Source organism: Cydia fagiglandana, chromosome 17 (assembly GCF_963556715.1).
Source record: "Cydia fagiglandana chromosome 17, ilCydFagi1.1, whole genome shotgun sequence".
Taxonomy (NCBI): Eukaryota; Metazoa; Arthropoda; class Insecta; order Lepidoptera; family Tortricidae; genus Cydia; species Cydia fagiglandana.
In genome coordinates, this window is record NC_085948.1 from 8,793,587 (window position 1) to 8,817,276 (window position 23,690).

The following is a 23,690-nucleotide window of genomic DNA, read 5'->3' on the forward strand; positions in this document are numbered from 1 at the left end:
GCGTGTGGTTCCAAATCCGGCAATTTTAGCGGTAATAATTCGAAGTAAATTATATATATTGACCGTGTTACATTAGATAATTCAATCATTATTAACAATTAAAGAGCCTGATAAAAACTGTACGCTTACTTCTGTGGAGTTCTTTCTAATGCTAAAAAAAACGAACTATAGATACTAATAACTACCTAAGTACAGTCGCCATCAGATATATCGGAGCGGCAGAGTAGCTCAAATATATCTGAACACGCATTCTAGCACCTTGACAATAGAAGCGTGTTCAGATATTTGTCCCTTGTTGTGAGTACCTTGTCCGCTCCGATATATCTGATGGCGACTGTACCAGGCGTGGTTCACTCCGCGATTTCGTCGCTTTGCTACAGGTAGCTAAAAGTACATCTGTTCCACACCAATTTTGGTGGATAACCATAAGCCGTGCGTGGCGCTGTCGCACACCTAGCGGCCATATCTGTGCTGATCGTAACAGACGCGTTTTGTTAGAGAGTGAGTCTTATTACCTACCTAGTACTATTATTTATTATGTGACTGTACATAAATCCACACACAAATAGTCTTACAAAAATTGCACACTTTCATTTCTAGAAATAAAGTTTAAACTGTTTAAAAGGGAACATTTTCTGGAATAGCGAACGAAATGGCTCAGAAATAACTCTTCTATTGTTTCTGTCAATTGCGAAGTTTTTTACCGAAATAAGTGAAATTCAGTTTCGAAACCTTCCGTTTGAATGGTTTCTGTGATTACTTAAACGTATTTTACTTAAGGTAAATTGTTTTTTTAAGCTTTCTCGTCGCAAAACTTCATTGTACGAAGAATTATAGTTCCAAATTTTTATATAGAACTTAAAGTACTTACAACAGTTTTGTACATTTTGTTTTGTATAAAGTTTTGACCTTAATTAAAGAATGTTTACTTAGCTTGGAAGCAGTTTTTAGTTTTGAGCGAAATAAAAACGATGTTTTAAAGACTTAAAACATTTTTTTTAGTAAACACTGACTTACAAATGTAATATTATTATTTTCTTAACTTATGGGTATCTATAATATATTCTTAACTTCTACAAGTTACGTTTTATCGTATTAAATGGGTAATATTTAATTTGATTAAAAATTGATTGAAAAAACCCACTTAATTTTATTTTCAATAAGTAAATAATCGTAGCGCCTGAATTTAGATAGGTAGTAAGTACGAATATTGAAATGCAAAAAGTAATCGTGTTAGGGACATGAATCTAAATACGTTAGTACATAGCTATGTACTCCAAAAATGCGACTAAAAGCTATAAATAAGGTACTATTGGAAAACGAACTGGATCAAAGCAAAGGTGTTAATGGCAATTCGATTAAAAAGGACATCGATATTTGGTAAAACGCCAAGTTTCTAATGACGAGATTGGTATCAACATTTTATTTCGCTTCTAAAATGGAAACATATGCGATCTAGAATGCTTGAAACTAGATTTTAATCGGATGTTTTTGAATGTACTTTATTTATTTACCTTATTAGTTTCGTTCTTTAAAACACAGCACTTGAATTGTATACCACACCAAAATCGCTTCTCCTAAAAAGAGTAGGTATAAACGTACACAATATTTAACTCCGAACTGAGACAATTAGGCAAAAAAACTTATTAATTTCGTCATTATTCCGCACATAGCATTCCATTAAAAAAACACAACATGCGTCATTATCAGTAAAGAATCGTAATGCATTGATCGCTGCTTCTACCCACCATAGGTTAAAAATAAAATGCGTTTGTTATGATTCGGTCTGTCATTAATTTATTACATTTTTCCTTGTAGACTTTAAAATGTATTAGATTAATTTGAAAGACGTTACAATAATACCATAATCTTATTGAATTTCAAGTAAGCATCTTGTCACTTTGGTAATTTTAAAAGGTCCTTTAACCAACGACCTGCATCGCGCTATTGAAATTTTTTAACACACCAAAACAGATAGAACTTCAAAAAAACGTAGTCGGGTGTCCAGTTCTCCTCGGGAAGTCACCTAGAGTGATCTGAGATGTGTAAAATGATTGCTAACCTTTCCGAAATTTAACTGTGCCTCTCCAGCGCGGTTCCAAATTCATTGAGCTGCTGAAAGGCAGATTTCGTGGGCCTGAGGGAGAGGTAAGCGCCGTACTTTCTCCCTCACTCCTGTGGTCGATGTTCAGTCTACTGTTCTCGCCCTCACCGAAGGAGAGCTAATTTGACACCTTTTTTTTATTAAAATGTATATTTAGAGAGTTTATTAAAAATAAAGGTTTTAAAATGTTACAGAAATAAGTAGGTAATACCTACAGTTTTGCAGGAAACTAATTAACAAGCACCAAACTAATATCAAATACTTACAATATATCTCCGTACCTTTTTTCGGGTATTGTATTAAACACATACGTATATATTTGTAGGGTTAATAAAACAAAACTACAAAAAAAGCTGTCCAGCCAAACCTTATGGGATTATTACTGCATTAATTTAGTTCATTGAAACGTTAAACAAAATACAAATGAGTCCTTATAATAAGTAGTAGACTATCGTTCCTGTTGACAGGTAAATTAGATTTATATTTTTCATTTCAGGTAACGTCATAGCGCCTACGTCTAGCGCGCTCCAGTTGCTCTGCGTCATTGCTATTAAATTGCATCAGGCGTTAATTAATCTTGTCGCGCACACGTTTCGCTGTGCTCTAAACTTTAAACCGAAATGCATGCAAACCTAAGATTTCTATAGCCTCACTTCACAACTAGGTTCAAAATGTAGTTCTGTCATGATTTAGATTGGAGCAAGCTCGGGAGTGTTATGGCTCCTCTATCACGATGGGCCAGCGCCGGCCACTCCAAGGGACGCAGCCATGCGGCAAAATGAGAGCAATATCACTTGCTCCCTCTAACGCATAAATGCGTCCCTTGGAGTGGCGGTTGGCCCATCGGTAGAGGAGCCATTAGGAGTTTTCGTTTAACGGCACACGCCCAAGAGAAACTTTCCTCATTGATTTGAAAACTTTGCGATACGACAGTAAATTATTTTGGGCAAACCTGGGTTTCATTATGATTTAACCGGTTAGCTCAGGATTTAGTTTACTCTGTTCAAGTATTATAAATATATTTAAACCTGGGATCACGTTTACACATAAACAAACTAAGAGAACACGTATTTCATCTATTCTACACTATTGCAACTATGTTATATAGATTAAGTTACTTTTATTTAGACTAAGTTGGTTATTTTTACTAAAATGAATTCATTTGAATAACAGGATATATTTAGATCGTGTCTGTAAGCAAGTTCTTGATTCGTTGCAAGTACCTAAGTTCAAGTTTAAGTATTTCCAATTTTTTTTTCAGTATTTCCAAATGTCAAATGAAGGTACAAAAAGATAAATACATATTTACATATTTTCATATCCTTAAGACAACGTACGCAACGTTTTACAGATTTACACCTACGATCAAACACGCAAAGCCTAACCGCGATAATACTAATGGCTCCTCTACACGATGGGCCAACGCCGGCCACTCCAAGGGACGCAGCCATGCGGTAGAATGAGATAGCAATATCTCTTGCTCCCTCTAACGCATAAATGCGTCCCTTGGAGTTGGCGTTGGTCCATCGTGTAGAGGAGCCATAAACAAGCCAGCCTGAGCCACCTGCGCCGCACAAACTTTCTGATTTATCCTACAAACTCCGAGATATTTATATTTTAAATACAACCTCACAGTCAAGTCCGTGTCCCTTTGGTTCGTGCAAAAAGTTATTGTAGGTAGAGTCGCCATCAGATATTTCGGAGCGGCCAAGGCACAAATATCTGAACACGCCTCTGTTGTCAGGGCGTTAGAGCGCTTGTTCAGATATTGTGAACACCTTGGCCGCTCCGATATATCTGATGGCGACTGTGCTCTCGTAGCATCGTCTACAGAATATTCCGTGGCTTTCCCGAGTCCATGATTGTGGAATTAAGTAAGAAAAGTGCACTGGCGTGGCGTTTTGAATTTTTGGAAGCGCAAAATTATAAGATCTAATGGCCGAACTTAAACTGTGAGACATACTAACATTGAATAATACGCACGCACGCAGTACGCGATACACGGCCGTCGTGAACGCTGCTCGCACTGTTAGTGCTTGAGAAAGGAGACCTAGGCTCTCCGAAACATGTCGCGCGATTGACTAAAAACAAGTGAGTCTAAACCGTAAAATTATTCAATCTAATGGCCGGTATTTTTTAGGTTACAATTTATACCATGTCTTCTATTCGATTGGCAGTTTTGCGCTAAACTTTGATTCATCATTCGTCAAGTACCCGTCTGTACAATTAGCTAAATTCTCAAATTAAAATTGTTACAAGCTGGCATGCGTATAACTTCAGTCGTTAATTACATAGGCAGATATTAAACTTACTGTGCATATATCATAACATGAGCCTCCGCTCGTTTCAATCTTGCGGTAAGCGTAACCGTGTAGGTAGGTACTCGTATGAGCTATAAATATCAAATAGTAATAAATTATGTGTGCCTTCGAGCAATCAAAACAGAGTGAAGTATTTTATTTTGGTTTTGACTTAGACATAGCAAAAAAACTGATTTTTTTAAATTAAGATGTATCATGACATTACGCTATGTTAATCGAATGCTCATGGTTTACATCGTATTCATGAATAGAATCCTTTTCTTGGATCCATTTCATACAATATTTTTATTTAACAAAGTTTGGTATACCGATTCGATGGCACTAGACTTCTAGACAGGGTTGCGAATATGGATTACGCTTAAAAAGGAGTCAAAATTTCTACATCAGTGGTGTTGAGTGCTAAGCACATCCCTTTCTCATCAAATAGCAACATGCCCTCCGATGTACGCTCCATACTTCCAAGTACTTCACGCCCTAGCCAATAAGATATGCAACTGATAAATCCACAGTATGCACTTCCAGCGTAGAAACGGACTCCCTCGACCAAAAACAACCCAATACGTATATATGGATAGAAATTTAAAAATTCCGAAAGTGCGATGCAGGAATCATAGAGAAAAAATTACTATTTCTATGACGTCAGGGGACCCAGGTAGTTGGGCAAAAAAATGCAGTTTGGATGGTGTTTAGAAAAACCGTGACGCCCAAATCTATTTGTGCGCACGCGCTACCCTTACAAATACGGCAGGTTTTTTCTAAGCTACGCTATGAAAGTTTGAAAAATCATTCAATTATATACCGTGTGCTATTAGATCAAGGTGTAATATTCATTATTACGTATAATTATAGGCTTAGCGAATTAAATTTGCTTGACATATTTAATGATCATTTGACTCATTTGTGATATTTAAACTAACAAGATGAAACGAACAACAATTTAAATATCTAACTCTAAGTCAGTCTAGTCTAATGCTCCACTGTTTTGGATTGAGATTTATTAACAATGACACAACAATTTCAATAGCCCCAAACTAGCCAAAATGGCATAATGAAAATTGTCTCTAACTGAAACAATAGAAACTATTCTATAGTGATCCATTCTAGAGATGTTGAGATCAAAAGGTTTTAAAGTTCATGATTCGCTTTATACCAAAGTTCTCCCGAGTTGATTAATCGTTCATTCATCACAGTTGCTAATTATCATGGTCGCCAATACTTGAAGTATCTACAGTTCGAAGATATTGACTAAAATGTAAGGCATAATTATAGAAAGTAAGCATATTCTATGCCACATAATTTCACGTAAACTAACTTTGTATTTGTATTGTATCAAGGTTCGGTTTTATCCTACGTAAGAGAATCTACTATACTGACAAGACAAGATATTTTTTTTCATAAGTATGTCTAGATATATATCAGTGCGTTTTACTTTTTTTCAATTCGTACACACATTAACTTAGTCATTGTATTGTTTCAGGTCATTCACCAAAGGAACCACCCTCCAGTTTTATAATGTGTATTTAAAATAGAAAAATATTGCCCAGTGTAGTGCGTACTAAAGTAAAAGTGCAAATGTGCCAGTGCCAAAGTGAGAAGTTGTCATGTGACGATCTAAAATGTTGAAGATACAAATGCTAGATTCCATCGTCAGTAATGAGGCGGATGAAAACCAAGAGCCGCAGCAAAACGGGTAAGTCGACGGCGTCTGCGTCTTTTTTTTATATAAGTATGTTAGATTTAGAAGAAAAACGAGCAGACGTTTAACAGCCTTATTTTATTTGTGTTAAATAAAACAAAAGATTTTACCACAATCTCACCTGATCGCCTGAGAGTCGATGTGGTTTATGATGGAATGGCCATTTACCATAAAACGCCAGGGTATTCTAAAACGCCAGAGGTTAGAAACGCTTTATAAATATAGGTATGTATCGCAGTGTACCTAACGCAACAAGTCCTTATAAGCTAATTAATGGACTAATGTCACTCAATAGGTTCACCACAAGCGTTTAACACAACCTGCAATAGATATCATAATTAAAGTTGATTTTGAGATAATAATCTACACCGTATAATTATCGCTATCAAGGCATTAAAGAGTGTAGCGGCAATTACGAGTGAAGTCGGTGAGATAGTTTAATGGCTGGTTAGCATTTTAGCAATTAATTTGCGAGTTCTGTTCAAATGTTGCCTCATTTCGAGCGTAATGGCCACGCGAATTTCAACTGTTTTAATGTTAGTCAGACACCGATGTGCTATCCATAGCCTAAGGTTTTTGGTTGCTGTCCATTGAAGCCTGTATTTGATGCACTGTGAATCATAGCGGAGTTTTGAATTAAAATTGCAACTAACCTAAAAAAAATATTTTCAAATAGGTATGTTATAGTTACGGTCTCAAACTTAAAGTTTGCTAAATTATGCTGAAAAATCATTATAATTTGACGAACGTCTCCTACAATGTAATAAGCTAAAAAGGAATCATGGTTGAAGTTGCATCTACTTACTATTATCAGTAACTCCTGGCTATGAAATGTTCTGCATAATAAGGTAACCTGCGCCACCTAGCTTTAACGGAAAGTTTATGACAGAAAGGACACATTTTCCACTGCCACTTAATTAAAAATCTTGTCAAATGAACACAAGCTATTATAAATTCATTCGTAATTAAACAGCAGCCCAATCTTATTCAGGAGGTACAGCAATTCATCAACCAAATTCATTTGTAAGTCAATCTGCTATGCTTATACATACGGTTCAAATACATAGTACATATTAGGTATAATGAATAACTATGACACATTCTTGGCTTAAAGCTATAATCCTACTTTACTCGTGATTACTAATTCTATTTGCAACAGAAGGCATATGATATTATGTACGTTTAAACGTAATACGCGTTTTCCACGTGGATTCATTTGACGACAAAGCTTCTCATATCACTGCGAAGGAAATATTAATTATACACATAGATACTTATCGGGTTAAACACCATTCGCGTAGCGTTGACATTGTTCTTGTGGCCTTACTATGTAGGAATAAGGCTTGCAAAACAATTTAAAATATTTTACTAGGCAGTTTTGACAGCTAAAATCTCGGAGTAATTAACAATGGAGCCGCCATTAACAGGCGTTCCCCTCTGTCGAAAATAGGCGGCCAATGGTCAACCACATGTCAACCATATGTATGGACTGACGTTTATCTGACATGACCTATACATTTGATGTGCCCCTCCCCCGCAAAAAACGGCAGACTATTTTGTACCGAAAATTTTAGACATGGCGTCTCCGTTGTTAATTACTCCGAGGCTAAAATGTACAATGTAGGTACATCCCCCATATGAGGTAACTAGGTTGTCAAGCACTGACATTTGACAGTCGAGTTACCACATTTATGGTGTCTTACAACAGTATTGCAAAGACGGGCATTTCTATTTTAACCCTTTAATTCGCAATGTTGAGTATGCTTAACATTAGAATCAAAAAAATATTGCAACGTAATTTTCACTTAAACTCAGTACTTTTTTTAATAGAATGTTAGTTTAAAACCTAACGCATCTTCGACGAGTGAGATTATTGTCCAGGCGCACGTATTTTGACAGTTAATGGCAAAATGGTGCCACGACAGCAATTGTCCTCAGGACGCAAGTTAATTAAAAAATATTAAAAAATATTTATACCTATAATGTCGATTAAAATACTATTACAATATGTTCTTGAGGGTGTGTGCTTTGTGTTTTTATAACACAATAGCAGCCTAACTAACACAGGACTGGGTTACCATTATGCGTGTTGAGAATGCTCAACATTGCGAGATTCTTAGATATATACTTAGTGTAACGCATGTTGAGCATTCTTAACACTGCGACGCTATGAATAAAGTACATTCGTGTTAGGCTGTTAAGAAGGTTAATATAAGGGAAGATGCAACATCCACGACTTGATGAATTCAAAGGCGGTGGACCGCCAAGATGACCGTTTTGCAGCGAGCTCTTCCCATTCCAACGTGCAGGATCAATATCACACACGTTTAGGTGACGCTTGAGCATGTCCGCCGTGCTTCCGCTTGCCCTCTGCTAATTCTGAGTAGAATATAGCTTTAGGCAGGCGGCGATCGTCCATCCGAAGAACATGCCCACACCACCTGAGCTAACGCTGCATCAATAGTGCCTCCATGCCGTACATCCCGGAACGACGCAGAACCTCAGAGTTTGGAATACGGTCCTGCCATTTAATTCTGAGTACCTAAACATTATGACATCTTAGGTGGTTCGTGTCTAGTCTTTTGATATCTGGCTTGTACAGGTATCGTGTCTCTGCGCCATACAGGACTGGGATTGTTACGGCCTTATAGATGCTTATCTTAGTTTCAAACTTGATATCATGGGAGCAGCTTTGGCGATGCGAGATGGTATTTCTGAAGCCAGGGTGTTGTCATGTCGTATAGAGATCCCAAGATATTTAAAATATTATTATTATTAATTCATTTATTCATATAAACAATTACAATGATACATATATACAATAAATGCGCCAAACTGGAGTAACCAGTTTGTTGGTTGGTTGGTTTGTAAGACTTCATCTAGTAGTTTCCCATCTAGATTCAGTGGTTTTTAATCAGATTCAACTCCACAGGGTGGTTGTTGAGGATTTGTGTCTCCGGAATACTTATTACCAGCCCGAATTGTTGCCAAGGGCGGTATAATGCATCAACGTAGCTTTGGAGATGCGCCATACTGCCAGACATAAGGCATATGTCTTCAGCGTAGAGTATCTCTAATATGTAGACTCGTCGCACTTTAGACTTCGCCCTGAACCTTTAAGACACCTTTCTCAGGCCCCTCACATTTAGTTGTCTCCACTGAGAAGCATGTATATGGCAAATAGTGTGGGTGCTATGACACATCCCTGCTTCACTCCGCTTGTAACCTGGATCTCCTCAAAGAGTTCGTAAAGAAACTAGAAAAGTGCGAGGCGGACTCGCCCACCGAGGGTTCCGTACTTTTTAGTATTTGTTGTTACAGCGGCAACAGAAATACATCATCTGCGAAATTTTCAACTGTGTAGCTGTAGCTACTACGGTTCATGACTTACATGAGATACAGCTCGGTGACAGACTGTGGTGGAGTCTTAGTAATAGGGTTCCGTTTTTACCCTTTGGGTATGGAAACCTAAAAACTGGCCTGGGCCCTGTTTTTTTAGAAGCTTCAAGTTCCAAGACCTCCACATCTTGTAGTTCAGTATATAAAATCAGTGTACACCTTGAACGTATTGCAAAATAGGATACACGAACATATTCAAAATTGATATTATGTCTCGCCTAGTAGCAAAAACAAATGGTTTCTACTCTTTTCATGACACTCAATAGAAACTTTTTAATAAAAACTATAATTTTTTTATTTCTTCATTATCTCTAAATCATGCGCAATGTTGAGAGTACTCAACATTGGTTGCCAATGGTGATATTGTGAAAGTTGGGCAATGTTGAGTATTCTCAACATATGTTTTCTAGAAGATCATATACAAAATATTTTTTTTATTATTTTTCTGTACTTTATATTACCCCTAAGAACTCATTTATGCGCTTAAAAGCAGAAAAAAATATAAATTTTTTTTTGAGCATTAAAGGGTTAAACTCCCAAATTACCATTCCCATTCGATCCTAATACGAGAAAAAAAGTGACCCCAAAAGTTCATACATTTTTCGTTTAACCGTCTTCTTACGGTCACTAATTTTTCTTTTCGCATCAAAACATTTTTCCTTCTACTTTTTCCTTATCAGAACACGATACCGATTATGCCCTTAAACGGATCCCCCCTATTGTTGTTACAGTATGTCCTAATAATAGTACCTACCTAAACTTTGGCTCACAATAAGTGTCAATCCAAAGGTAAATAAGGGCAAGGCCGAACAGTTTGATAAAAACGTTAGCCGTCGACAAATACAAAGACATAGAAACCATTAAAAGAAATATATTGGCCATTAAACAAAGAAGGTCCGTGGTCCAAAATAGGTAATTAACTTCCTCGGAGCGCTTAAATATCACTTAGGGAGACAACACCAGTGGAATAGAACACACGGAGCAAAAAATATCTACGAGCGGAGAAGCCTAAATTTAAATGTTTAGGCATTTTATTTCGATTATGTACACCCATTTCAGACTTAGTTTGGACTAATCAGACCATCATCTTCCGCCGTTCCATTTTTTTTTGTCCTGAGAGCCTAAATAAATCAAGAATTGGCGCAATCACTGGCTTTATCTCTATTCTAGAGAGGTATTCATTGGGTATAATTCGGTTTTCTCAAGATGCAATTTTTTTACATAGTTTCTAAGAGTGACATTCCATTTCCAACTGCAGCTGCAATACTGTTCATTTTACTATGGAAACGCGTCGCTGTCATTGTCAATTTCCATAGAAAATGAACAGTATTGCAGCTGCAGTTGGAAATGGAATGTCACTTTAAGAAACTCTAACTAGTTTCAAACACACCACTTCAGTTTTGAAAATCGCAAACGTAACAGCTTGGCCAGGGGTTGGTAAACAGTGACTCGAGGTCCGCATGCAGTTCTTCCGAGGTGCAAACCCGGTTCTTCTAGCACCCTAAAATTGAATATCAAGCTACACAGGACAGATAAAATCAATATCAAAAATTACTTTTAGTACTCACAATGCTCACGAAATGTCTAATGCAGAGGCTTTTCTTCTCATGTGTTAGACAATTCTTACACCCGACTCTCAGAGCTTTCTAGTCTGATGGCGTTATTCATAAACGCCTTTTAAGTCTTACAAGCTCTTGTCTATATCGTTTGTCCTTATGCGTCATTTTGATATTTGTGTTTCTTAGAAAGGGACAGAATTTAACAAAGGTTTGTAAAGTTTTATGAATACCTCCGTATTTAATTTATGCCTCTGACAACTTACATGCTGATATGCTAACATCTCCACTTGCTTCCATACCGCGTGCAAACGTAACCTGAATTCACCTACATTCTATTTCCTATCCTATCGATTGTCGCAAAATAACAGACGTCGCGTCGCCATCGCCGTACCTATAACTTTTTATTGACTCCATTTGTACTAAGTATGTATAAGTTTTTATAAAAGTCTAGCTGTATCCGTCGGGCTGAAATTGTCTTGTTTACCAAAACCTTGTCCTTTTTTTCTATCAGAAATGTTTGTTGGAGTCGGTCTGTTAATTTTGTTAGGACACTGTTGGAATTATAGTTAGCTTAATCAAGTGCTTATTTACTTGTGTCTGTATCTATTAACGTACCCATGTAATTTCTAGTGTCAAAAAGTGACGTATAGTATGAGCATGTGATCATGTCATGTCACGGGCGTTTAAAACACGTCTACTGTAACCGGTTACACTCAAACAAATCCCAACCTAGACTCACACTACACCGTTTTAGTTAATAACCAATTTCCCGATAGAACTGTTGGTTTGTCTAACCACACAATCGGCGTTAGCGAATATTGCTTCCTGACCTTCCACACAACACAAGATACCGGCAAAGGAGTAGAGAAACAGAAGAACACAACATCACACTATACAATACAATCGTGTATGAGAAAATACCTTAAGCTATCCGAGTACCTAATTTTTGTTATTTCAATTTGTCGGCACCGAGGGCCTTGAGACAGATTTACTTTATCTAAAAAACACTTTTATTATGAAAACTTTCCCGTAACGTAAACACGGTCAACATGGTATTGCTTGTGATCGTAAAATGAATGAAATGACTTACGAGGGCGTCGCACCCGCCGAGACGACGCCGCCGGCAAAACAAATGCGAAAAACTGTCCAGGGGACATTCCATTAGCTTACGAACAAGCTGATAGCTCAAACCAATACGAGAGCGCTCTAAAGGGGCCCACTGATTAACTGTCCGCCGGACGGTACCGGCTTGTCAGTTGTTAGGAACTGTCATAATTTTGTTCTAACTGACAGGCCGATACCGTCCGGCGGACTGTTAATCAGTGGGCTCCTTGTTACGAATAGTTTATAAAGGGTTTTATTTCAGTTTGTAATTTATAAGGGAGTCTTTGTTGGAGTATTCCATGAAATTGTCTACCGTTGTCCCGTACGAACGCGAATTTTCTGAAGATTTGCAGGTATAAGAGTTTTTTTTTTCAATGACAAATGGTCGAAAATATGCACAGAAAAATAAACTCTTGCTTTAAATGTCGAAAAATGTGGTAACATAGGAAATAAAATGCGTCTGTACGGAACAGACCGTGGAATGCTCCTGTTTTGCAATTTAGGCATATTACTTACATACACTTATAGCGTAGCGGCAGCCGTACGACCCCAATTTCATAGCACACACACTGCAAACACTGCAAATCTATGTACAGGTTAGCCGTTTGGCACACGCATACTAGAAGTCATAACAAAATTTTAGACATGCAGTTCCTAAAAAGAAAATTTCCCTGTCGAGGGGAGTGCTGAAACATTTTTGTTTTTTTTTGAAAAAAAAATGTTTTGTTCAGAAACCTATCGTGTATGATATCATATGAAACCGCTTTTTAAGGCGATTCTAAAAATATACCACATCATTACATTTCAGAAATTAAAACAAAAATAATTTTTAAAACATACCAAGTTTGGGCTCCTCCAGATACGATATGGCTGATTTTTTTTTGTACAATATACCCAAATGATACGTGATATCCTCATATCTAACCCTAATAAAGCAATTTAGATTTTTTTTCTCAATTTTACTTAGTGATACAGTCCTACTCCAATACCTATTTTACGAGACTTAATGGAACTGTATAGGTACTGCAGATATGGTGTATATGTATTAATCATAAAATGATACGTAATATCTATACCTATTATATCCAACGGGGAATACCTCTTTAACCCTTTTAATACGCCTTTTCATCAGCTGGTATAGTTTTGTATGAAAAACCCTTTGGGTACGTTACCCTAAAAATCGTCAGGTGTATAAAACTTTATTGCGATACCAGAAATTTTATCCATAATCGAAAGTATAACACAAATCAGTCACTTAGTCTAGTACCTATAATTCACTAGACCGATTTAAATATAACTCTGATATTTACTTTTAAAAATGCATTTACTCTTGTGTACACGCGTCCCGGTTTAACTGCATGTTAACTCAATACGGTTCCGGGAATGTCGGACGTCCGAATGCGTTAGTGAAAATACAGTGTTATTTTGCAATTGGTCAGTATACAAATGGACGAACGACATTGACGTCACAGCCAGTAAACGGACATGGAAATGTCCAGGAAAATTGGTGAAACAAACATGCCACGTATCGGTAATTTCACGAAATCCTGCACAAATTTTCTATGTAAATGTTGACAGTTCAGTACCTACTAATCTCGCGCCAGCTCTCATGAATTTACTCTTTATGAAAATAGATCGTTCAAGCTATAACAAAGACTTATTATCTTGTAATATAATAGCAGTTAGCAAAGTATACTCGTTGTTAATTAACGAGTTGTTAATAACTTATTTCTATCTTGTCACAACATTTTAAATAATGAATAAAATAGGATACTGCAGGCGTATTATGGATGGCTTTACTCACGTGATAAAATAACTATAACTTTTTAACACCGCGGGATAGAAAGTGACGGATACCGTTTTATCACGCTGTCACGTAGACAAAAACGACCATCATATCCGCACTGGCATGTTCAAGGTATAAGCGAGATGGAATTCAGCTGCAGTGTCCTTTCTCTGATATGTATATTATGGGTAGGTACGTATGCCAAACATCTGTGCTCAGCAGTTAATTGACAGTATATAGGACAAATAGCGGAAGTTAGCTAGTTATTTTAAATACACTTAAGAATAAAATATATATAGACAGTTATTAGGCTTTCGTTTCGGTATATATGTTACTGTTTAATCATACAAACGTGCCATTTTACGCAGCGTGCGATGTCAACGGTGACCTAGGCTTAAGTAAATACCTCGTGCCCAAAATGCCCTTATAACGTGTCAATGACAAGCCCTTTCAGATATTCTTATGATATTAATGCAAATGTATCGACACCTATAACTTTCCCCCGTCATCCGTGACAAAGGTATAAGCTGTCAAAGGCATCGTCTCGTTACAGCGTCACTTTACCCCCGAAGGTCGTAAGAAAATATCGTTTAGGAGAAAATTTATCTTTAAAACGGCTAGAGTAAAACGAGCTCCGATGTGTATTCCCGCTGATTCTTCGGAAGCGAGAGATTTTTTTCTAGGACAATTCAAATATTATGTAGTTACATAATAGCATACATGTAGTTAGCTGAGATCGAGTTCGATCTCAAGTTTCATAACAACTACCTATGTGTAATCGTAGAAGTCATTACGGTGGATATTACTTTGTCATGTGGTGGATATCAACTTAATATTGTGGTATTTGTCATCAAGACACTCCTTTTAAATTGGTTTTATTTATTTCAGCCTTACAAGACAAATGTATTGTTCCTCATATCTGTTCAACACAGAGAGATACCATGAAAAAATCAGAGTCAGTAATGCTTTCACTCACTAAAATGAATTTTCTCTCGTTCAAAAATTTCACTTATATAATATCATCACCATCACCAAGCTCAATTGCTCATATTCAGTTGTTGACGTTCTTATTTTTAGTTCTAAAAGTTACTGAAAAATCACACAAAATTCAACACCCATCTTATGCTTTGCAAGGGTTTTCATCCAAACCCATAGTGTCAAAAGATTTCATCTTTGCCATACATAGTCATCATCGCCACCAGTACGCAGCACATGGAAGCACTTCTCGGCAAGATGGAACGCGTTAGCCTTGAGTTCGGACTTAAGATAAACCGGAATAAAACAAAAATGATGATTGTCGACCGCATGAATAACAATTCTCCAGAAACCACACAAATTGCTAATTGTGATGTGGTGCAATCATACATTTATCTGGGAGCCTTAATTACGAACAACGGTGGATGTATCGACGAAGTGAAGAGGCGTATGGCTATTTCTAGGTCTGCAATGGACAAGTTGAGGAAAATATGGAGGAATCGCAACATATATAGAGCCACAAAAACCCGACTAGTTCGGGCACTTGTATTCCCCATATTCTTGTATGCCTCAGAAACGTGGACCCTGCGGGAAGTAGAGAAGAAGAAGATAGACGCCCTAGAGATGTGGTGCTGGAGAAGAATGCTCGGAGTATCGTGGACTGAATTCCGTACCAACGAGTCTATACTTCGAGAACTCGGCATCAAGCAGCGTTTATCATCTTTGGTGCAGTCTCGTATCCTCACCTTTTTTGGTCACGTGTGCCGCCGAGGGGAGGTGGCTATTGAGCGACTTGTGGTCCAGGGAAAGGTCGAGGGTACCAGGCCACGAGGAAGATCGCCTATGAGGTGGACTGACCAGATAAAGGCGGCAGTAAATGGCTCATCATCACTACATGAATGCACGAGGAAGGCGGCTATCAGAGAAGAGTGGCGACGTGTTGTAAAGCTTGCCACCAACACCTGAAGTGATGACCACGACCACTCTGTCAAGAGTGATACCGACGAAGAAGAAGATACATAGTTGCTACTTCTCGTAGTTGTAGCAGGTGGGACGCGGAAGTCTTGTCAAAATGGGTGCATGTATCGAACTAACTTTGCGTATTTGATACTGATATGTGGGTTAGTTATCTGCTTGCTCTTGTTGTTAGGCTGAAAGCGTGGTTTACCTTTTAAACAGGAACTTTTAATGTTTGTTCCCTTGTTTCAAAAATTTGCAAAACATGTTTCTATTTGCTACTATTGTTGCTATTGGGTAAGTAGGTATACCATCAAGCTGGCTAGTAAAGAAGGAAGCTGCCATTTTTTTTAACGCCGTAAGAATTACAACTAAAAAGCGACCTTAAGAAGTTACTTAGGGCCCGATTCGGATTTTAAAATAGACATCTATTAGATATATTTTAGACATCACCAAGATATTATAACGATATGTTTAAGATCTAACCTGTCAAATTTGACATTTGCGCGATTCTGGAGATACTCTTGAACGATTTCCACAGGATATGACTTAGAGATCCAATTCACATCTAATACATATCTTACTCTATCTAACGTAAAAGTGACATTGGTTGCCCGAATTGCGCTGCAAAAGAGAACTAGTTGATATCTAAACTATAACGTATCTAGAATGGATCTAGTACGTGTCGTCTCTTGTGAATATCTTGAAGTTCGAATACGGCAGTTAGTATCGTCTTATGGAGTAATTGATACTTTGTAAAAAACTAACTACTAAACCTACGTATATATATATAATATATATATTCATACAGTCACATTGACATCCCAATTATCGGGTGCCCACACGGGCACCCAATTATGTATTCTTAATTCTGTGATGAGAAAAGTCGGGTTCAAGGCTGAAAATAGAAATTTTAAAATTTTTGTATTTTCGGATGATAAATTCCTCGTTTGTGCATCACAAGTTTTTGATTTGTTATAAATTCATAACTTTTGGAGTTTTAATTAAAAGTTCAGAAAAGGTACGCTATTTTTGTTACCAATTAAAAGTATAGATTTTGTTCGTTATTAATTTTGTTTTCCAAAAGTTTGGTGGATGAGCAGAATTTCTTCTTACTTAAAAACTCGCAATCTTATTATTATATGTAGGTATCTTTCTTAATCTTATCTATATCTACCCACAAATGGACATAATTTTCGGTAACTTTGCATGTCCAATGAGAGAGGTAACCTCCTATAATTACAATAATTAAAAAAAGTTTAATTTTAACTTAACTTTGTCACTTACTCGCACTTAAAGTTTAATAACCCAGTAATGATACAGTTGCGACAAACATTAAATTATAATACTTAAGTACTCTATTTTTTTAGGTACTCGATATTTTTAGATAGGTATAATCTATTCTTGTACATGCTGCAAAATTCACATCCGAAAGTCAGCTTATCGGCATTATTTGTATAAATAAGCGCCGGTTGTTTTATATTCACAGTAATAAACAATAAATATTTTTAGTTAGTGCGTATCGTCACTTTAGTCTACAATCAGTAGGCAGTGAAATCGAACAAAATATTATCACCCAGGATCACAAAATAAACAAATGTATGGTGGAGATGATGGATAGGATATCCTAACTTACTAGAAACAAATACTAGTATACACGGTGTAACATGAGGAAACCGAATAATTTTAACAGCGTATGTTACACCGTGTATATGTAAGTACCTATTTGACACATAAATCTATGCCTATGCATAGGCATAGGCCTATGCCTTATGGCATTAAGTCCGTCATTTGTACTCATAATTGTATGTGCAATAAAGTTTAAATAATATAAAATAAATAAAAATCATAATGTAAAAAAACGTTTGTACTGTGTATGTAGGTACATAATTATGCCTTTGAACACATAAAGATATTTTTTAGGATTATATTATGTCCATTCAGCTATTATTATTAACAGTATGAGCGAAAGGTTAAATAGCTGGAGTACAGTCGCCATCAGATATATCAGAGCGGCCAAGGTGTTCACAATATCTGAACAAGCACTCTAACGTCTTGACAATAGAGGTGTGCTCAGATATTGTGAGCACCTTGGCCGCTCCGATATATTTGATGGCGACTGTACAAACCCATATCAACACACACGTAACAAATACAGCTCCATTTCACATAAACTTCTTAATCTTATTTACCCTTATTTTAGGTCCAATTTACGGTTCTAAAAATAAATAAGCCGCCTAAACGATAGTGTTTACCTAGAACCGAACGACTGAGCCTAAGATGTTATTCCAAATGGGTCACAAATTGAGGTTCAGACGCCGTTAAAAGTCCCAACTTGGATAGAAAAGTTCTGTAAATGGATATAGGTATATTTTACCCATGAAAATGGATAGAAAAAAATTGACGGGAAGAGTGTGTTGGGAAGATGGCATTGTTAGGAGATGGGTTTCTACCCTAGGAGAGAGAGTTTAATCTTGGCCGTCTTATAGCTAGATCAGATTCTAAATGCCCTAGTCCGTCAAAAGTTTATACATAGGTAATCTAGAGAGTCTAGAGTCGTATGATTTCATAAAATGCGGTTTGAATGCAAAAAGTTAACCTGTCACCAAACGAAGGTAGCTACAAAGCATCAGAATAACATGAAGCATACTTTACCGAACAACCGAACTATCTCAATTTAACTGCAGCAATTTAGGAGCTTTAGATTATAGGGATGGTACCCCAGCGACACTATACCGAAACCACGAAATTCGACGCTGGAAAGTTTGAGCGTTATCAAATCCCGGGTTTAGGTTTGCAATTCATTTTGCTTACTGATCATATCGATAAAGTCAAACCAGTTTATTGCTACCCCTGATTACGTATGGTTTCCACAATTGTTAGAGCAGCTTTATGCTGGTCCAAGCTCACGGTCGAGTACAAGTGTTGCGAATAGACGACTCAAAATTAATCTCGTGCCTGGGATTAAACAACGCGGCGCTTAATGTACCTAAACCGGGGATAATTACTAAAGAAGTATAGTGTTTACTGTTTACTATTGTATACAATATAAAATTAGCACCTATTGATAAAAATCAATTCTTTTTTTTTTATTATTATGAATGGGCTTACTCATGGCCACAGACTACCCGAGGCGTAGACGTGGCCTACGATGGAGCGAGCTCGCCCAGAAGGTGCCTGTTCACTCTTGATTTGAAGGTTGCCGGGTTATAAGAACACGGAAATATAGACAATTCATATAATTGGCGTTCTATTGAAAAAATATACTTTGGAAAGTATTTTCCATGAAAAACTCCGGAAATGTTGGGTATCGGTAACAGTTCTTGTATTTGTTATATTATGCAGGATTACCTCACGAAAATTGTATTTTTGACAAATAAAAAAAAGAGATTGTTACATCTCTACACTCGCAAGGAAATCATTTTTTATTTTAATGAACAATTAATTAAAATGTTCATTGCAATGCCATCTGTCGTAATTGCAAAGAAAAGAACCCGTTTGAGTATGTATGATTGCGTTCAGTAATCATCAAGTTTGTAACTAGATGGCGTAACGTCACAATAGTCATCAGTTTACAAAATACAAGAACATAAGTGTATACAACTTTTATCTTTTTCTATTTAATGATGTTATTGAAGGTGATTGTCATTAATAATGTCAAATACCTATACCAATTCACTTTTGTATTGTAACATTTGTAACGTTACTTCCCATATTTTAACAAAATATCATGACTATCATGTCATTATAACCTATTAATCTTATTTCTTAGTTTTTACAACAAAAGGAACAAACGAAAACACTCCTTAAGAAAAATAGTGAAGAATATGAACGTCGTAACATAACATTGTTAACGTTCCACATCACAAGAATGCACGCCTCATTAAATTGCAGTAAAATATTTGAACACGTGTCTTATTTTCTAAGAAAGTAATATTTTTCTTTAAGGAACATTAAACATCAGTTCAGTAAGTACCTATTACCTTACGTCATATTAGTCGTATGTATTGCCATAATTAATAATATTTTCAACGAATTGTTTTAGGTACCATTTATCCACCATCATTAACTTAAGAGTTATTGGGCCCGATTCGGATTATGAAATAGACACCTATTAGTCATATTTTAGACATCACCAAGATACGATAACGATATGTTTAAAATCTAACCTGTCAAATTTGACATTTGCGCGATTCTGGAGATAGGTACTATTGAACGATTTCCACAGGATATGACTTAGAGATCTAATTCACATCTAATAGATATCTTACTCTATCTAAAGTAAAAAAGACAATTGGTTGCCCGAATTGCGCTGCAAAAGAGAACTAGTTGATATCTAAACTATAACGTATCTAGAATGGATCTAGTATGTAGGTACGTGTCGTCTCTTGTGAATATCTTGAAGTTCGAATACGGCAGATTCTCTTGTCGGTTGAGTATCTTTCAGCTTTCCCGCTCTTGCGCCAGCTCTTTGACTTTTTGATAAGTACGACACGACCCCCACCATCATTAATAATTAAGTAAATAAAATAATGTTTTTTTATAATGTGTTTATATGTATTTTTTAATGTTTTGTAAGTGTTTTTATATTTTACTTTTATATTCATATTATAAATGACCTAGCCTAAGAAGAAAGATAAATAAAGAATAAGTAAATAAAGTCTTCTTTTGTATGATGTACCTATTGTCCTTTTTGTATTTTTTTCATAAAGTAAATAAAGTGTCCTACTTAATTTAATAAAATAGGTCTCTACATTGTCGTATCTAATCCAAAGCAACACCATCTGGACATGAAAGTCGCAAAGTTAAACAAACATTGAAATAAAGTAATTTCGCCCTCGCCGCAAAAAAATCCACATCTGGAACGGCACGTGGCAATCAAAGAGCTTCCTTCCGGTGCAATCCCCTCGCAAAACCCTTCGCTCGAAACTCACAACACATCAATTCTCACACACTGCTTAAATCAACCTTAAATGAATAGACATACGTGCCATTTTTGTATAACGAAGTACAGATATCAACTACGGACGAAGACAGTAACGCGACCGCATTCCGATTTGCCCTTAGGTGTAAGATTTTGCCAATCATTTATCAGTCTTATCCTGAATGTAGTGAAGTTGATTTTTGTATTATATGTTGCCAGAAGATTTGTACATGAAATTGGGATGGAGGTTATAAATGTTATAGAGTCACCTAAGTGACGTTTTTATTGGTTTCTTATGGCGATGGAGTGCAGAGGGTTTTTACTAGTTAGTGACCCATAAAAGCTGGGACACTGGCATCTGGGCTTAAACAAACTTGTATAGTGTGATTCTGATGTAAGTACAGGGAACTGCAAAATTGCGTAGACATAGGTATTATTATGAATGGAATTCATTCATAAAGTAGTATTATTCATTACAATGAATTGCCAATGTAACATGTAATTAAATACATTTACATTAACATGGTCTGATAAAAATTATGAATTGTCATATAGGGTAATTTATCTAGTGCAGCGGTTCTCATACTTTTTTGGTGACGGAACCCTTTTGGCAAGCGAAATATTAGACGGAGCCCTAAATTAAAAATTTTCGTTCATCACTGTGGACCAGATATACCTATAGAAGAGCTGGTTTTTAGTGTTCCGTACAAAACTTTGTTTACGGAACACTTATGGGATCACTTCGGTCTTGCAAATCAGTTAAATACGTTTTTCTCAGAGACCGTTTGACATAGATACCTAAAATTTGGAACAGTTATAGCAATTACCACCACTCATATTGTAAATAAGCCAAAACTGCTTATTTCTTATTAAAGGGGGAAATTTAGGGGGTTGAGAGGGGTAGGCTGAAAATCTTTTCATTTGTAAGAATCGTGTGGGGTACCATTAGAAAGCTTGCAAAAAATTGAGTCGATGGACTGATTTTGACTTCATTTTAGACTGCAATAGTTTCGTCAAAAAATGCATTTAAAGTTGCAAGTTTTCATACAAAAATTTTCACCTCTGTCCTGGCGATTTTCGCGAAAACTATAGCTAACAGGCAGCTGACCAGTCAATACCCAACTTAAAGAAGCATGGAGACGGCGGGAAAATTATCAGCTTAACTTTATCTTTATTAGTTTTTCAACTGCAGCTTGACCTTTGGTTGCTTAGGGCTAGCTAACTGATGCTTACACTGGTCAATTCATATTAGGCGAGAAACATCCTAAGTTAAAACTTTGGCATTGAAATTTATGACTTATGTCTTTGACACAAAGTTTAATTCTGCTTGCTTATTTTTGTGGGATATTTAATTTTATCTCAATAGCCTACTATAAGTATGAGAGAGATCTACAAAATACGACCTTATTAAATTGCAAATAAGTTTCAATTTCGCACGGGCTTTCCAACCAATGGACTAGGCATCTCACGAATCTGAAAAATTCAAATTAAGAATTCCGTTCTTGACTGTCGTTGTGTTTTTTTTTTCCACAATAGGACACATAGAGTTAGTAAGGCGTATAGAGATAATAAAGTCATTTAATATTTATGAACAGCTTTGGCCTCATGTATAGATTTTATTGAGAGTATCTGATTCGTCGAAACAATATACACAATATTCCTTTTCATTAAGTACCATTACATTTCTGTATCAATTGTATAATTATAATAACTATTAATTATATTCAGTACTTATGTATATTTTTGAACGGATCGGTGAGCAACAAGATTCAGGGCTATAACCGCGAAAATAGAAGTTCGCAAATTGCGAGCATTTTTCTCTGTCACTCTAATTACGCCTTCATTGGAGTAAAAGAGAAAGATCCCCGCAAATTGCGAATTTCGGTTTTCGCGGTAGCCCCTCAGTCCTGTTACGAGAAAATAATTTTGGAAGGCATTAATAGTACGTATGTGACAGTTAAATATCACAGTTTTTAGAAACAAAGGTAAAATTGACGAAATATTTAAAGTAAGCCGATCTTGTTTTTTAGCAAATAATATTAAAGTCTATATATATGGCATATAACTAGAAACAAAATCAAATCAAATATAATAATGAGTTCTAAATTCAAATTGAAGGAGTATACATTTAAGGTATTATAGGCCAAGCGCGCACCACGATATTAATTTTTGCGACACGATTTTAGAATCGCGCTGTAATATATCGTCATAGATTTAAGGTAAAAGTACGCTTCACCGAATGCTTAAGACCTAGACTTACGTTTCTTTTTTTAATTAGTTCTGATATTTGCATACGAATATGTTCAATACTAAAATTGAAACTTAGATAAATTTGTCCTCATTTAAACATAACTATAAATTACTGAAATGATTGGACGTATATTAAAAATATTTTTAAAATAATTTCTTCCAGTTTCCTTGATTGTACCATTTACCGAACTAAGAAACGTGATTTGCACATTATACCGAATAGGGAGGCCGCATTACCGAACTAGGAAATAATTGAATGAAAATATGGTGTTGAGTGGTGCCCAAACTTTAGTAGTTCAGTATTAAATTCCTACTATACTTTGTTTTTTAGCATTAGAAAGGTGGTAAGCGATCTTGACGTATTTTTTTATTGAAAAATACTTTTAAAAATTAGGTTATCCCAAATAGGTAGGTATGCAACAATTATCAAACATGTACGTATATGTATAAAAATAATTGGCTATTTTTTGCATTTTGTCTCGTCCATTTTCTAGGGATGGTTAAATAACAAAAGTTTGAAGTTTAAAAAGTCATGTTTAAATCGCCCCACGACGACGAGATGACGACGACGACGAGACGAATCTAAAAAAAATGTTGGACGTCTAGGTTTGGACC

General features: G+C 36.2%; 1 protein-coding gene across 1 annotated transcript in view; it reads left to right on the plus strand.

Moving 5' to 3' along the window:
• LOC134672385 (rap1 GTPase-activating protein 1) overlaps positions 1–23,690 on the plus strand; it is a 457,452-nt gene that overhangs the window by 159,774 nt on the left and 273,988 nt on the right. Inside the window, exon 2 of the mRNA XM_063530251.1 lies at positions 5,903–6,115. Coding sequence (XP_063386321.1) covers positions 6,042–6,115 — 74 coding nt within the window. The 5' untranslated portion in view covers positions 5,903–6,041. The remainder of the gene's footprint in view (positions 1–5,902; positions 6,116–23,690) is intronic.